The sequence below is a fragment of the Cetorhinus maximus genome, unplaced genomic scaffold (genome assembly GCF_964194155.1).
Source record: "Cetorhinus maximus unplaced genomic scaffold, sCetMax3.hap1.1 HAP1_SCAFFOLD_536, whole genome shotgun sequence".
Taxonomy (NCBI): domain Eukaryota; kingdom Metazoa; phylum Chordata; class Chondrichthyes; order Lamniformes; family Cetorhinidae; genus Cetorhinus; species Cetorhinus maximus.
Window position 1 is genome coordinate 245,001 of NW_027596478.1, and position 17,303 is coordinate 262,303.

The window sequence follows — 17,303 nt, forward strand, 5'->3', positions numbered from 1 at the left end:
TCTGTTTTCCTGCACCCCCTTTAGAATTGTACCCTCCAAGTTATATTGTCTCTCAGTCTTCTTCTTACCAAAGTGATTCATTCACATTTCTCCGCATTGCACGACATCTGCCACCTGTCTGCCCATTCCACCAACCCGCCTGTATCCTTCTGAAGTTCGACACTATCCTCCTCACAGTTCGCAGTGCTTCCAAAGTTTCGTTATCATCTGCACGTTTCGAAATTGTGCCCTGCACGCCAAGGTCTAGGTCAATAATATACATCAGGAAGAGCAAGGGTCCCAAGACTGACCCCCTGAGGAACTCCAATACAAACCTTCCTCCAGCCTGAAAGACATCCATTAACTAGGACTGTCCCTGTTTCCTGTCACTCAGCCAATTTTGTATCCATGGCTGCTACTGTCCACAATTCCACCGACTCTAACTTTGCTCCCAAGTCTGTTGTGTGTCAAATGCCTTTGAACTCAGGGACAGTGTGAAAAGTTCCCCAGTCCCTCCACCGCTGCCTGTACCTTGGGTCGGAGGTATTTTTAACGGAACAAATTCCATGGCTCTTTCAGGATAAGAGGGTTTCGCAGGAACGGAAGGGGCACAGGAACAGCAAGGGCAATAGCAACTAGAGACACTGCCGGCTTGGATAAAAAGGACAGAAAACAACGAGTGTTAAGGAGACTGGAAGATGGTAGACAGTGGTGACCCCCAAGGGTCAGTGCTAACATCAATACTTCTTTTCTATATGGATAGTGGAAAACAGAATAAAGTTCCAAAATTTACTGATGACATCAAACGTGGGGCGGTGGCAAACAGTGTGGGTGATGGGCACAGGGCACAGGCAGGCTACAGAATGGGCAGAAAATTGGCAGATGGAATTTAGAACAGAGAATTGTCAGGTGATATAATTTGGTAGAAGGAATAGGGAGAGGCGATATAGACTTCATGGTACGATTCTAAAGAGGATGCAGGGTCAGAGGGACCTGGGGTTTCATCTGCATCGATCTTTGAAGGTGGCAGGACAAATGCAGAAAGGGATTAGCAAAGGGCGGAGACGTTTGGGCTTCCGACAGGGAGGCACTGAGTACAGGGGCCGGGAGGTTACACTGAACCTTCATAAAGCTTTGGTTAGGGAACGACGAGAGTAATGAGCCCAGTTCTGGTCACCGCGCAGGAAAGTGGGGAGTGCCAGGAGTGAGAGGGGGGTGGGGTGGTCAGAAGTGGGAGGGGAGGGGAGGGGTGGGGCCAGTGTTGCGCGGGAGGGGGTACAGTGCAGGATCACGGGCAGGGGGGTACAGGATTGCGGGGGGGGGGTACAGGATCGCCGGGGTGGGGGGGTGGGGTGGGGGGTACAGGATCGCCGGGCGGGGGGGGTAGTGCTGCAGGAAAGCAGGAGACTTATTCCTCTTTTCACTTGCCCTCTGAACTTTCTGTCTTCAGCCTTGTTGTCTCTTCTATTCTCAAACTGGCCCCTGTCATTTCCCCTCTTTCTCTGCTTTATCTCACTCTCTATCACTATGGTCAGCTGGGTAATCCTGACCCTGGTTACCCTGCCTTTCACCCTTGACTGTACCTGAACTATCTTCTCCTCCGAGGCAGCTCTGACTGACAGTTCCTTGACAGTTTGCTTGCCAATTTTCGACTCTAATTGACGTGGAACAAATGCATCCTGATCCCGTCTCCAATGAAGCATTTTACGCCAGACTGCACTGGTCCTTTTCCATAGCTATTCTAAACCTTATTTATATATAATATCATTCCCCAGAGCCACATCCCTCAGTGTGCACGTGATGCGCAACATCATGTGTCGTAGGCAAGGAGCCTGTCCACAATAAGCAAGAAGAGAGGCTTTTAGACTGTGGCAAGGTCCACAGAAATAGATATTGAGATGTCTCTCCTCGGGGAGATCCAGGCACAAAGTGGATGCTGCTGGAGGGCTGATATCCTCGTCCAGGGAACTAAGACACACTTTCAGTTAGACACACATGCAGCAGTTTGGGGTCCTTCTGACACTGAGAAAAGTTCTCTTTACCCATCCTGCGAAAATCTACATGGGCCAGCAGGTATCGATCTCAAGGGCATGGGGCCTTCAACACAGAGAGAGAAAAACCACTGAAAACCTTGTATGTGATCCTGAACCAGAGCTGTTCGCTCTGAAACAGGAAACCCTGTACCGGCTCACATCCGATCTGCGGAGTAGGGGAACTGGAGAGCCAACAAGGTCAGCCCAAAAAACTTCGGAGCTGCATTTCCACAGGGGTTCACAGGACTTAGGGGGGGAGGGAAGCTGAAGACCAGCGTATCGCATTGCTCCACGCCCTGAAACAAAGCCAGCGCGTCTGTTTGCACCCAGAGAGGTTCCTCGTTCGCCCTTGCCAAAGATAAAGGAGGAGATGGACTCTATGGGCAGGGTTTTCCCCCTCATCGGGCGGGAGCGGACATGACAGTGACAACCGCCCGCGATCGGGCGTCGGTTTCACGCTGGCTGGGTGGGGAGGAGGGAGAGCGGGGAAATTCGCGCCTGCGGGTGCAATGGAAGCTCTCTGAGGCACAGAGCTGCCTCGAGGGAGTTGAAGACTTTTCAAAAAATCAGCAATAAAAAACTTAGCCACGTTAAAAACGTGTCCGCGCTCACGTGGCTCTGTCCCACGAGCGGGGACACCTTATTAACGAAATGTTAAACATTTGATTTAGTTCTTAATTGCCGCCAAACACCTCATCCCGCCCGTGGATGAGGTTCCCTAAAAATAAAAATCCAAAGGCCGCTTGGCCTTTTCTCCGGCCCCGCCAGCCGTAAGGTTGGATGGGCAGTGAAAAAAATTTCATTCAATGGTAACTTTAACGGCCTTACTAGGGCCTGTTAATTGTCGGCGGGTGTGCTACCCACTCCCCTTGCCCGCCGGCCGAAATATCGCGTGTGTGTCGCGATGATGTCGGGATGCTCGCCTGATGTCATCGCCCATCGCTTCGCGCTCGAGTGGGTCGGGCGCGCGCCTGCCCCCAAACCCGCTCAGCGCAAATTTCTGCCCCATGGTTGAAGCAAGGGAGTTATTTCACCTGTGACCGGTGCTCGGGGGTTGGTGCCAGTGCCAAAACCCAGCGGATCGATCACAATCGGTGTGGATCTTACAGAGCCGAACAAAGCAGCCAGACGTGAAGTTCATCCTCTGCCGTCTGCGGACCAGAGCTTCGCAAAATTAGGGAAGAGTTCAATCTTCACAAAGTTCGATGCCGCCGGTAGTCATCAGCAACAACCCCTCGACAAAGAGTCTAAGTTGCTGATGACCTTCATTGCACTGACGGGAGGCTTTGTTCCAACTGGTCACCCTTCAGCATCAGGTGAGCACCAGAAACCTCCCAGAGGGACAACGCCAACGATCCGGGAAGGTCTGGATGGAGTTGCACGTCACATGGATGATGTCCTGATCCGTGGATCCACTCAGACAGAACGTGACACTTGTGGAGCGTGAGCTGTGCTGCAATGGAAACGGCGCTGAGACTCAGCAGCAAATGTCAATTCTCACAGCCGGCTGTCAAGGTCCTCGGGCACGTTGAGTCGGTCCACGGAAGGCAAGAGAAATCGAGGAATTTCCAGCTCTCCGGAATTTGATTGAACTCCAGAGATTCATGGATGTGGTAAACCAAGCGGGAAAGCTCCTGACCAGCCTAGCTGTCGTTAGTGAGCCACTATGTCAGCTGTTACATGGTGCTGGGAGGAAGCAGATCAGAGATCTTTTGAGGAAACCAAACAGATGCTGATATTTTGGCTCACTATGGCCCAGGACCACCCACTCTCATTGCTGCAGATACACCTTCCACAGGATTGGGAGCTCCAGGTACAGGCGGACGGAGTGTGCAGACATCCATACACTGACAGGGGCTGAACAGAGATATTCTGTGACAGAGAAAGAGGCTTTAGCTGCTACACAGGCTTATGAAAAGTTTGTATCTATGTCCGTGGTCTCTACTTCAAGATAGAGACCAGTCACAAACCCTGAGTGACACTCCTAAATTCTAAGGAGTTAGCAAAAATGCCTCCGCAAGTACAATGATTCAGACTGAGGATGATGAGGTTTGATGCAAAGACAGGGTACGTTCTGGGAAACTCCAGACTACAGCAGATGCTTTGTCCTGTATCCTAGTGGTAAGACCGGAACAAGGTGACACAGCCTTAGTTGAAGGGGTAGAAACCTTTGCATTGACAACAGCCACATCTTTACCAGCAACTCAGCGACCGAATGAAACCAGAGATGCCCAGAAACCTGACGACGAACGTACTCAGGTCAGAGGGTACTGTGTCAAAGGATGACCAGCATACAATGCCGTACAATCCCATTCTCAGACAGCATGATGAACAGAGAGGGACCTCATTTATGACAAGGGATTGGTCATTCCAAGAGTTCTGAGACTCGATTTACTGCAACGATTGCACCAAGGATCTTAGGACATGAGAAAATGTTGAGCCAGAGCAAGGTGTTCCGTTTGGTGACCAGGTCTCTCAAAATTGTTGGAAGAGATGTTATCAACCAGGAGACGAGAACTGTTGATGTCACGCTCGACACGTCCAATCCTGGCAGAGGTACAGTATTCCCAGCAAACCCATCCAATCCTAGGGAAATCACGATAGTCTTATCCAACTCGTCCACTCCAAGGGGATGTGCAGCTGTCCTAACATATGAACAAGGAGCAGGAGTAGGCCATTCAGCCCCTCGAGTCTGCCCTGCCCATTCAATAAAATCATGGGCTGATCTGATTGTAACCTCAACTCCACATTCCCGCCTACCCCTGATAACCTTTCACCCCCCTGGCTTATCAAGAATCTCTCTCGCTCTGCCTTAAGAATATTCAAAGACTCTGCTTCCACCATCTCTTGAGGAGGAAGACAGTTCCAAAGATTCTCAACCCTCTCCTCATCTCTGTCTTAAATGAGCGACCCTTATTTTGAAACAGTGACCTTCTAGTTGTAGACCTTGATTCCAAAGGGAGACGTAGAGGTCCATTAGCTGAGTTGGAACTACTATAAAGCCAAAGAACTGAATGGCTGAAGTATGAAGAAGAATAAGAGTAAGGTTAGATGTTTCTTCCCTTGTGGGTTATGAGGACAATGAAGGTGAGAAGCCTAGGGGTGAGTATGCTTTGTCCTATCATAACCTCCATCATAACCTCCCTGCTCTTGTATTGTATGCCTTGGCTAATGAAGGCAAGTATCCCATATGCCTTCCTAACCACCCTATCTACCTGCCCTGCTGCCTTCAGGGATCTATGGACATGCACGCCAAGGACCCTCCGATCCTCTGTACTTCCCAGGGTCCGACCGTTCGTCGTGTATGGCCGTGCCTTGTTGGTCCTCCCAAAATGCACCACCTCACGTTAAACTCCATTCGCCACTGCTCCGCCCATCTGACCGTTACCTCGTCGTTGGTCACGTGGCCGTGCGTGGGATCGCACCGTGCGCAAAATCGGGATGTCGGAGTTCCGAAACGAAAACGCTGGCCGCGTTTCAAAGGTCTCGCCGTGGCTGCGAGGTGCTTTGGGGACATTCTGAGGGAGCGAGAGGTATTAGAGAAAAGCAGGGTCCTTCGATCGGGCTGGGAAATCAGAGCTGATGAAACAATTCAGCACATTGGGCAACAAGGGAGATAGCGACACATTGAGATTGACTTTATTTAGTAAGAGGAAGGTAATACTGAAGGCGAGGATGTGATAAGACCTCACTCCTTTAGGCCTGGAACCTGACAGTGCAAAGGTGCAGCAGAATCATAAACGGATGGCAGGAATTACCAGAGATAGATACAATTGTGAAGGGATTACTCTATGGCTTCAAGGGAAGCGCTCCAAACCCCAGACCTTAACGTTGAACAGTTCACTGGGAGCCCTGCCGTCCGCACTGAGAGCTAGGAATCTGTTCAAGCTGTTATTGGGCTGTTTAGTCTTTCTCTTACCCTTTTCTTGGAGGTAACTCTGCCAGTTTTTGACTTCTCGATGTTGGTGCTACTGCCCAGCTGGCTGGTACTGCGTTCACTCTTAGAGTCAGGGCGCCGGGCAGAGGGAGGCTGGTGTGGGGGGAAGAACAGCAACAGATAAAGCACACATAATGCACACGGAGTCCCTGTCCCATCAAACACACACAGGGGTTCCTGTCCTAGGGCACACCCAGGGGTTCCTGTCCTGTAACACACCAAGGGGTTCCTGTCCTATGATATACACAGGGGTTCCTGTCCTGTAACACACCCAGGGGTTCCTGTCCTGTAACACACCAAGGGGTTCCTGTCCTATGATACACACAGGGGTTCCTGTCCTGTAACACACCCAGGGGTTCCTGTCCTGTAACACACCCAGGGGTTCCTGTCCTGTGATACACACAGGAGTTCCTGTCCTGTAACACACACAGGGGTTCCTGTCCTGTAACACACACAGGAGTTCCTGTCCTGTAACACACCCACGGGTTCCTGTCCTGTAACACACACAGGGGTTCCTGTCCTATGATACACACAGGAGTTCCTGTCCTGTAACACACACAGGGGTTCCTGTCCTGTAACACACACAGGGGTTCCTGTCCTGTAACACACCCAGGGGTTCCTGTCCTGTAACACACCCAGGGGTTGCTGTCCTGTAACACACCCAGGGGTTCCTGTCCTGTAACACACACAGGGGTTCCTGTCCTGTAACACACACAGGAGTTCCTGTCCTGTAACACACCCAGGGGTTCCTGTCCTGTAACACACCCAGGGGTTCCTGTCCTGTAACACACCCAGGGGTTCCTGTCCTGTAACACACCCAGGGGTTCCTGTCCTGTAACACACACACAGGGGTTCCTGTCCTGTAACACACACACAGGGGTTCCTGTCCTGTAACACACACACAGGGGTTCCTGTCCTATGATACACACAGGGGTTCCTGTCCTATGATACACACAGGGGTTCCTGTCTTATGATACACACAGGGACTCCTGTCCTGTAACACACACAGTTGTTCCTGTCCTGTAACACACACAGGGGTTCCTGTCCTGTAACACACACAGGGGTTCCTGTCCTGTAACACACACAGGGGTTCCTGTCCTGTAACACACACAGGGGTTCCTGTCCTATGATACACACAGGGGTTCCTGTCCTATGATACACATAGGAGTTCCTGTCCTATGATACACACAGGGATTCCTGTCCTATAACACACAGAGGGGTTCCTGTCCTATAACACAAACAGGGGTTCCTGTCCTGTAACACACACAGGGGTTCCTGTCCTGTAACACACCAAGGGGTTCCTGTCCTGTAACACACACAGGGGTTCCTGTCCTATAACACAAACAGGGGTTCCTGTCCTGTAACACACACAGGGGTTCCTGTCCTGTAACACACACAGGGGTTCCTGTCCTGTAACACACACAGGGGTTCCTGTCCTGTAACACACACAGGAGTTCCTGTCCTGTAACACACACAGGGGTTCCTGTCCTATAGCACACACAGGAGTTCCTGTCCTATAACACACACAGGGGTTCCTGTCCTATAACACACACAGGAGTTCCTGTCCAATAACACACATAGGGGTTCCTGTCCTATAACACACACAGGGGTTCCTGTCCTATAACACACACGGAGGCCCTGTCCTATAACACACACAGGGGTTACTGTCCTATAACACACACAGGGGTTCCTGTCCTATGACACACGCAGGGGTTCCTGTCCTATGATACACACAGGGGTTCCTGTCCTATAACACACACAGGGGTTCCTGTCCTATGATACACACACAGGGGTTCCTGTCCTATGATACACACCCAGGGGTTCCTGTCCTGTAACACACACAGGGGCTCCTGTCCTATAACACACACAGGGGTTCCTGTCCTATAACACACACAGGGGTTCCTGTCCTATGATACACACACAGGGGTTCCTGTCCTATAACACACACAGGGGTTCCTGCCCAAAAACACACACAGGGGTTCTTGTCCTATAACACACACAGGGGTTCCTGTCTTATAACACACACAGGGGTTCCTGTCCTATGATACACACACAGGGGTTCCTGTCCTATAACACACACAGGGGTTCCTGCCCAAAAACACACACAGGGGTTCTTGTCCTATAACACACACAGGGGTTCCTGTCCTATGATACACACACAGGGGTTCCTGTCCTATAATACACACAGGGCTTCCTGTCCTATGACACACACTGGGGTTCCTGTCCTATGACACACACAGGGGTTCCTGTCCTGTAACACACACAGGGGTTCCTGTCCTATGATACACACAGGGGTTCCTGTCCTGTAACACACACAGGGGTTCCTGTCCTATGATACACACAGGGGTTCCTGTCCTATGATACACACAGGGGTTCCTGTCCTGCAACACATACAGGGGTTCCTGTCCTATGATACACACAGGGGTTCTTGTCCTATGATACACACAGGGGTTCCTGTCCTGTAACACACACAGGGGTTCCTGTCCTGTAACACACCCAGGGGTTCCTGTCCTATGATACACCCAGGGGTTCCTGTCCTGTAACACACACAGGGGTTCCTGTCCTGTAACACACCCAGGGGTTCCTGTCCTGTAACACACCCAGGGGTTCCTGTCCTGTAACACACACAAGGGTTCCTGTCCTATGATACACCCAGGGGTTCCTGTCCTATAACACACCCAGGGGTTCCTGTCCTGTAACACACCCAGGGGTTCCTGTCCTGTAACACACCCAGGGGTTCCTGTCCTGTAACACACACAGGGGTTCCTGTCCTGTAACACACCCAGGGGATCCTGTCCTGTAACACACCCAGGGACTCCTGTCCTGTAACACACCCAAAGACTCCTGTCCTGTAACACACACAGGGGATCCTGTCCTGTAACACACACAGGGGTTCCTGTCCTGTAACACACACGGGGGTTCCTGTCCTATAATACACACAGGGGTTCCTGTCCGGTAACACACACAGGGGTTCCTGTCCTGTAACACACACAGGCGTTCCTGTCCTGTAACACACACAGGGGTTCCTGTCCTATAGCACACACAGGAGTTCCTGTCCTATAACACACACAGGGGTTCCTGTCCTGTAACACACACAGAGGCCCTGTCCTATAACACACACAGGGGTTACTGTCCTATAACACACACAGGGGTTACTGTCCTATAACACACACAGGGGTTACTGTCCTATAATACACACAGGGGTTCCTGTCCTATAGCACACACAGGGGTTCCTGTCCTGTAACACACACAGGGGTTCTTGTCCTATAACACACACAGGGGTTCCTGTCCTGTAACACACACAGGGGTTCCTGTCCTGTAACACACACAGGGGTTCCTGTCCTGTAACACACACAGAGGCCCTGTCCTAAAACACACACAGTGTTCACTGTCCTATAACACACACAGGCGTTCCTGTCCTGTAACACACACAGGGGTTCCTGTCCTGTAACACACACAGAGGCCCTGTCCTATAACACACACAGGGGTTACTGTCCTATAACACACACAGGGGTTACTGTCCTATAACACACACAGGGGTTACTGTCCTATAATACACACAGGGGTTCCTGTCCTATAGCACACACAGGGGTTCCTGTCCTGTAACACACACAGGGGTTCTTGTCCTATAACACACACAGGGGTTCCTGTCCTGTAACACACACAGGGGTTCCTGTCCTATAACACAAACAGGGGTTCCTGTCCTGTAACACACACAGGGGTTCCTGTCCTGTAACACACACAGGGGTTCCTGTCCTGTAACACACACAGGGGTTCCTGTCCTGTAACACACACAGGAGTTCCTGTCCTGTAACACACACAGGGGTTCCTGTCCTATAGCACACACAGGAGTTCCTGTCCTATAACACACACAGGGGTTCCTGTCCTATAACACACACAGGAGTTCCTGTCCAATAACACACATAGGGGTTCCTGTCCTATAACACACACAGGGGTTCCTGTCCTATAACACACACGGAGGCCCTGTCCTATAACACACACAGGGGTTACTGTCCTATAACACACACAGGGGTTCCTGTCCTATGACACACGCAGGGGTTCCTGTCCTATGATACACACAGGGGTTCCTGTCCTATAACACACACAGGGGTTCCTGTCCTATGATACACACACAGGGGTTCCTGTCCTATGATACACACCCAGGGGTTCCTGTCCTGTAACACACACAGGGGCTCCTGTCCTATAACACACACAGGGGTTCCTGTCCTATAACACACACAGGGGTTCCTGTCCTATGATACACACACAGGGGTTCCTGTCCTATAACACACACAGGGGTTCCTGCCCAAAAACACACACAGGGGTTCTTGTCCTATAACACACACAGGGGTTCCTGTCCTATAACACACACAGGGGTTCCTGTCCTATGATACACACACAGGGGTTCCTGTCCTATAACACACACAGGGGTTCCTGCCCAAAAACACACACAGGGGTTCTTGTCCTATAACACACACAGGGGTTCCTGTCCTGTAACACACACAGGGGTTCCTGTCCTATGATACACACAGGGGTTCCTGTCCTGTAACACACACAGGGGTTCCTGTCCTATGATACACACAGGGGTTCCTGTCCTATGATACACACAGGGGTTCCTGTCCTGCAACACATACAGGGGTTCCTGTCCTATGATACACACAGGGGTTCTTGTCCTATGATACACACAGGGGTTCCTGTCCTGTAACACACACAGGGGTTCCTGTCCTGTAACACACACAGGGGTTCCTGTCCTATGATACACCCAGGGGTTCCTGTCCTGTAACACACACAGGGGTTCCTGTCCTGTAACACACCCAGGGGTTCCTGTCCTGTAACACACCCAGGGATTCCTGTCCTGTAACACACACAAGGGTTCCTGTCCTATGATACACCCAGGGGTTCCTGTCCTATAACACACCCAGGGGTTCCTGTCCTGTAACACACCCAGGGGTTCCTGTCCTGTAACACACCCAGGGGTTCCTGTCCTGTAACACACACAGGGGTTCCTGTCCTGTAACACACCCAGGGGATCCTGTCCTGTAACACACCCAGGGACTCCTGTCCTGTAACACACCCAAAGACTCCTGTCCTGTAACACACACAGGGGATCCTGTCCTGTAACACACACAGGGGTTCCTGTCCTGTAACACACACGGGGGTTCCTGTCCTATAATACACACAGGGGTTCCTGTCCGGTAACACACACAGGGGTTCCTGTCCTGTAACACACACAGGCGTTCCTGTCCTGTAACACACACAGGGGTTCCTGTCCTATAGCACACACAGGAGTTCCTGTCCTATAACACACACAGGGGTTCCTGTCCTGTAACACACACAGAGGCCCTGTCCTATAACACACACAGTGGTTACTGTCCTATAACACACACAGGGGTTACTGTCCTATAACACACACAGGGGTTACTGTCCTATAATACACACAGGGGTTCCTGTCCTATAGCACACACAGGGGTTCCTGTCCTGTAACACACACAGGGGTTCTTGTCCTATAACACACACAGGGGTTCCTGTCCTGTAACACACACAGGGGTTCCTGTCCTGTAACACACACAGGGGTTCCTGTCCTGTAACACACACAGAGGCCCTGTCCTAAAACACACACAGTGTTCACTGTCCTATAACACACACAGGCGTTCCTGTCCTGTAACACACACAGGGGTTCCTGTCCTGTAACACACACAGAGGCCCTGTCCTATAACACACACAGGGGTTACTGTCCTATAACACACACAGGGGTTACTGTCCTATAACACACACAGGGGTTACTGTCCTATAATACACACAGGGGTTCCTGTCCTATAGCACACACAGGGGTTCCTGTCCTGTAACACACACAGGGGTTCTTGTCCTATAACACACACAGGGGTTCCTGTCCTGTAACACACACAGGGGTTCCTGTACTGTAACACACACAGGGGTTCCTGTCCTGTAACACACACAGGGGTTCCTGTCCTGTAACACACACAGAGGCCCTGTCCTAAAACACACACAGTGTTCACTGTCCTATAACACACACAGGGGTTCCTGTCCTATGACACACACAGGGGTTCCTGTCCTGTAACACACACAGGGGTTCCTGTCCTGTAACACACACAGTGGTTCCTGTCCTGTAACACACACAGGGGTTCCTGTCCTGTAACACACACAGGGGTTCCTGTCCTGTAACACACACAGAGGTTCCTGTCCTGTAACACACACAGTGGTTCCTGTCCTGTAACACACACAGGGGTTCCTGTCCTGTAACACACACAGGGGTTCCTGTCCTGTAACACACACAGTGGTTCCTGTCCTGTAACACACACAGGGGTTCCTGTCCTGTAACACACAGAGGGGTTCCAGTCCTATAGCACACACTGGAGTTCCTGTCCTGTAACACACACACAGGGGTTCCTGTCTGATAGCACACACAGGAGTTCCTGTCCTATAACACACACAGGGGTTCCTGTCTGATAGCACACACAGGAGTTCCTGTCCTATAACACACACAGGTGTTCCTGTCCTATAACACACACGGAGGCCCTGTCCTATAACACACACAGGGGTTACTGTCCTATAACACACACAGGGGTTCCTGTCCTATAGCACACACAGGGGTTCCTGTCCTGTAAAACACACAGGGGTTCCTGTCCTATAACACACACAGAGGCCCTGTCCTATAACACACACAGGGGTTACTGTCCTATAACACACACAGAGGCCCTGTCCTAAAACACACACAGTGTTCACTGTCCTATAACACACACAGGGGTTCCTGTCCTATGATACACACAGGGGATCCTGTCCTGTAACACACACAGGGGTTCCTGTCCTATGATACACACAGGGGTTCCTGTCCAAAAACACACACAGGGGTTCCTGTCCTATGATACACACACAGGGGTTCCTGTCCTATGATACACACAGGGGTTCCTGTCCTGTTAACACACACAGGGGTTCCTGTCCTATGATACACACAGGGGTTCCTGTCCTGTAACACACCCAGGGGTTCCTGTCCTATGATACACACAGGGATTCCTGTCCTATGATACACACAGGGGTGCCTGTCCAAAAACACACACAGTGGTTCCTGTCCGATAATACACACACAGGGGTTCCTGTCCTATGATTCACACAGGGGTTCCTGTCCTATGATACAGACAGGGGTTCCTGTCCTGTAACACACACAGGGGTTCCTGTCCTATGATATACACAGGGGTTCCTGTCCTGTAACACACACAGGGGTTCCTGTCCTATGATACACACAGGGGTTCCTGTCCTATGATTCACACAGGGGTTCCTGTCCTATGATACAGACAGGGGTTCCTGTCCTGTAACACACACAGGGGTTCCTGTCCTGTAACACACACAGGGGTTCCTGTCCTATGATATACACAGGGGTTCCTGTCCTGTAACACACACAGGGGTTCCTGTCCTATGATACACACAGGGGTTCCTGTCCTGTAACACACACAGGGGTTCCTGTCCTGTAACACACACAGGGGTTCCTGTCCTATGATACACACAGGGGTTCCTGTCCTGTAACACACACAGGGGTTCCTGTCCTATGATACACACAGGGGTTCCTGTCCTGTAACACACACAGTGGTTCCTGTCCTATAATACACACACAGGGGTTCCTGTCATATGATACACACAGGGGTTCCTGTTCTATAACACACACAGGGGTTCCTGTCCTGTAACACACACAGGGGTTCCTCTCCTATGATACACACAGGGGTTCCTGTCCTGTAACACACACAGGGGTTCCTGTCCTATGATACACACAGTGGTTCCTGTCCTGTGATACACACAGGGGTTCCTGTCCTATACCACACACAGGGGTTCCTGTCCTGTAACACACACAGGGGTTCCTGTCCTGTAACACACACAGGGGTTCCTGTCCTATGATACACACAGGGGTTCCTGTCCTGTAACACACACAGGGGTTCTTGTCCTGTAACACACACAGGGGTTCCTGTCCTGTAACACACACGGGGGTTCCTGTCCTATGATACACACAGGGGTTCCTGTCCTGTAACACACACAGTGGTTCCTGTCCTATGATACACACAGGGGTTCCTGTCCTGTGATACACACAGGGGTTCCTGTCCTATACCACACACAGGGGTTCCTGTCCTGTAACACACACAGGGGTTCCTGTCCTGTAACACACACAGGGGTTCCTGTCCTGTAACACACACAGGGGTTCCTGTCCTATAACACACACAGGGGTTCCTGTCCTGTGATACACACAGGGGTTCCTGTCCTGTGATACACACAGGGGTTCCTGTCCTATAACACACACAGGAGTTCCTGTCCTGTGATACACACAGGGGTTCCTGTCCTATAACACACACAGGGGTTCCTGTCCTATAACACACACAGGAGTTCCTGTCCTATAACACACACAGGGGTTCCTGTCCTATAACACACACAGGAGTTCCTGTCCTATAACACACACAGGGGTTCCTGTCCTATAACACACACAGGGGTTCCTGTCCTATAACACACACAGGGGTTCCTGTCCTATGATACACACAGGGGTTTCTGTCCTGTAACACACACAGGGGTTCCTGTCCTATAACACACACAGGGGTTCCTGTCCTATGATACACACAGGGGTTTCTGTCCTGTAACACACACAGGAGTTCCTGTCCTATGATACACACAGGGGTTCCTGTCCTGTAACACACACAGGGGTTCCTGTCCTGTAAGACACACAGGGCTTCCTGTCCTGTAACACACACAGGGGTTCCTATCCTGTAACACACACAGGGGTTCCTGTCCTGTAACACACACAGGGGTTTCTAACTGTGAAAGAGTCTTCCCTGTACTCAATGTCGGGGATATCCCTGCTCTTTCTGGTCAAGTTGAAGCTGAGGAAGCCTCCGCATCAACTGGACGTCAGGTCACTGGGTCCCACCCAGAAATACCTCGAAGGGCAACATTCCTTTTGTACGATCCCTATAGCAGTTGCATGACTGGGCGTCAGTATCAGATTCCAGAGTGCTGTCGCTATCAGCTGTGAGGCTGAGGCATCGGGCAGTAACAGACCTTACAAAGTGCAAGGGCCCCTCTTTATACCAGAAGGCAGACCAACACCTTCTCAAGGGAACGTGGAAAGAGCCCTCTGGTCAGCAGAGCCCATATCGTGAGAATAGAGATTGACGAGATTCAGGATATGTCGCGTTAATGGTGAAGCAGAGTGTTTGTGAGTGTGGGCTAAAACGAAAGGCAGGCTTTACCGATTTCTGTCTCCCCTGAGTCTCGAGTAGAAGGACCCTCCTCTCCACCACCTCCTCGTGGGTTAGTGCAAATGGAGCGAGAACCTGCGCTGAACAGAAGAGCGTCGAGGTTGACAGTGACAGAAACTCCATTACAGAAGCTGGGGGTACACTGCCCACAATGCCACCCCCACCACACATCAACACACCTCGCCAGGCCCCAAACCACCCGGACAGAACCCTAGGCATCATGAGTTCGCTGGGCTGTACTCTGACAGCATTGGTTGCGTAGCACCCTGGCAGTCACCTGGAACACGCAGTCACTCCACAGATCCCCAACAACCAAGGGGGGAAGCTCCCGTTCTCAACCATGTCACAGGGGGGGGGCAGGGGGAGAGGGGGTGTGGGCAGAATGTCCTGCGAGAGATTCTCCTGCCCTGTGTCCCAGGAGGAATCCTACTCCCTGCCCCAGTGTGAATTATATCTGTTGAGGTTAAGTACATCCTGGCGGAGGGCATTAGCTGAACGGTTACTTGAGCACATATAAAGAGATACTTTACCAACACAGGAGTAGAGTGCCGTCAGGAGATGTCGGCCTGTTTAAAGACTAGCTTGGTTTTTTTTCTCATCACCAACTGGCTATCAGGAGTATAAAACCCTGGAGCAATCTCACAACCTGTCCTGTTCTGCGGAGGCCCAAGTGTCATTCACCGTTCACCCACCCCGGCCCCATCGCCAGTTTGCTCACCTCCGCTAGTTTGGTCGCTCCGCCATCTCCTATTCGATTGTAGGCCAGGGAGAGCCACAAGAGAGTCCGGTTCAAACGCAGTGCCTGCAGAGAAAGGAAACAAACTCATCTCGGCTCGGTTTTTATAAATGATCTGGACTCGGGTGTAAGGGGGGGCAGCACTACGGAGTTTACAGGCAGCATGAAATGTGTTAAGTGGCAGATGGTGATGAGGAGAGTGAAAGTCTTCAAGATGACTTTGGCAAGATGGGAGATGGGCAGATAGATTTCAGCGCAGAGAGCAGTGAAGAGATGGGCTTTGGTTGGGTGGTGGGGTTGTGGTGGTGGGGATCGAATGTACAAAGACAGTGTACGAGAAATAGCAGAGTTTTGAAAACTGTGGCTGGTCAGAGAGATCTTAGTGTCCATATCCATGAGGCCTTAAAAGTGACAGGGCAAATTAATAAGATGACCCTCTGGGTTACTCGAGTTTACATATAGAGGAATAGAGGTTAAAGACAAAGAGAACCATCTTCAGCTGCTCCATCAATGACCTTCCTTCCATCATAAGGTCAGAAGTGGGGATGTTCGCTGATGATTGCACAATGTTCAGCACCATTCGCGTCTCCTCAGATACTGAAGCAGTCCATGTCCAAATGCAGCAAAACCTGGACAATATCCAGGCTTAGGCTGACAAGTGGCAAGTAACATTCACACCACACAAGTGCCAGGCAATGACCATCTCCAACAACAGAGAATCTAACCATCGCCCCTTGATGTTCAATGACATTCCCATCACTGAATCCCCCACTATCAACATCTTGGGGGTTACCATTGACCAGAAACTGAACTGGACCAGCCATATAAATACTGTGGCTACAAGAGCAGGTCAGAGACTGGGAATCCTGTGGCAAATAACTCACCTCCTGACTCCCCAAAGCCTGTCCACCATCGACAAGGCACAAGTCAGGAGTGTGATGGAATACTCTCCACTTGCCTGGATGAGTGCAGCTCCCACAACACTCAAGAAGCTCGACACCGTCCAGGACAAAGCAGCCCCGCTTGATCGGCACCCCATCCACAAACATTCACTCCCTCCACCACCGACGCACAGTAGCAGCAGTGTGTGTACCATCTACAAGATGCACTGCAGCAACTCACCAAGGCTCCTTCGGCAGCACCTTCCAAACCCACGACCGCTACCATCTAGAAGGACAAGGGCAGCAGACACATGGGGAACACCCACCACCTGGAAGTTCCCCTCCGAGCCACTCACCATCCTGACTTGGAAATATATCGGCCACTGTCGCTGGGTCCAAATCCTGGAACTCCCTCCCTAACAGCACGGTGAGTGTACCTACACCACAGGGGCTGCAGCGGTTCAAGAAGGAAGTTCACCCACCACC

General features: G+C 51.3%; 1 protein-coding gene across 1 annotated transcript in view; it reads right to left on the reverse strand.

Annotated features, from left to right (window-relative positions):
* The window catches only part of LOC144674006 (leucine-rich repeat-containing protein 71-like), a gene marked incomplete at its 5' end in the record, with an annotated part of 47,799 nt that extends 31,797 nt beyond the window's left edge, over positions 1-16,002 (reverse strand). The window contains 3 exons of the mRNA XM_078535583.1: positions 5,932-6,042; positions 15,192-15,275; positions 15,919-16,002. Coding sequence (XP_078391709.1) covers positions 5,932-6,042; positions 15,192-15,275; positions 15,919-16,002 — 279 coding nt within the window. The remainder of the gene's footprint in view (positions 1-5,931; positions 6,043-15,191; positions 15,276-15,918) is intronic.
* Positions 16,003-17,303: the final 1,301 nt, after the last annotated feature.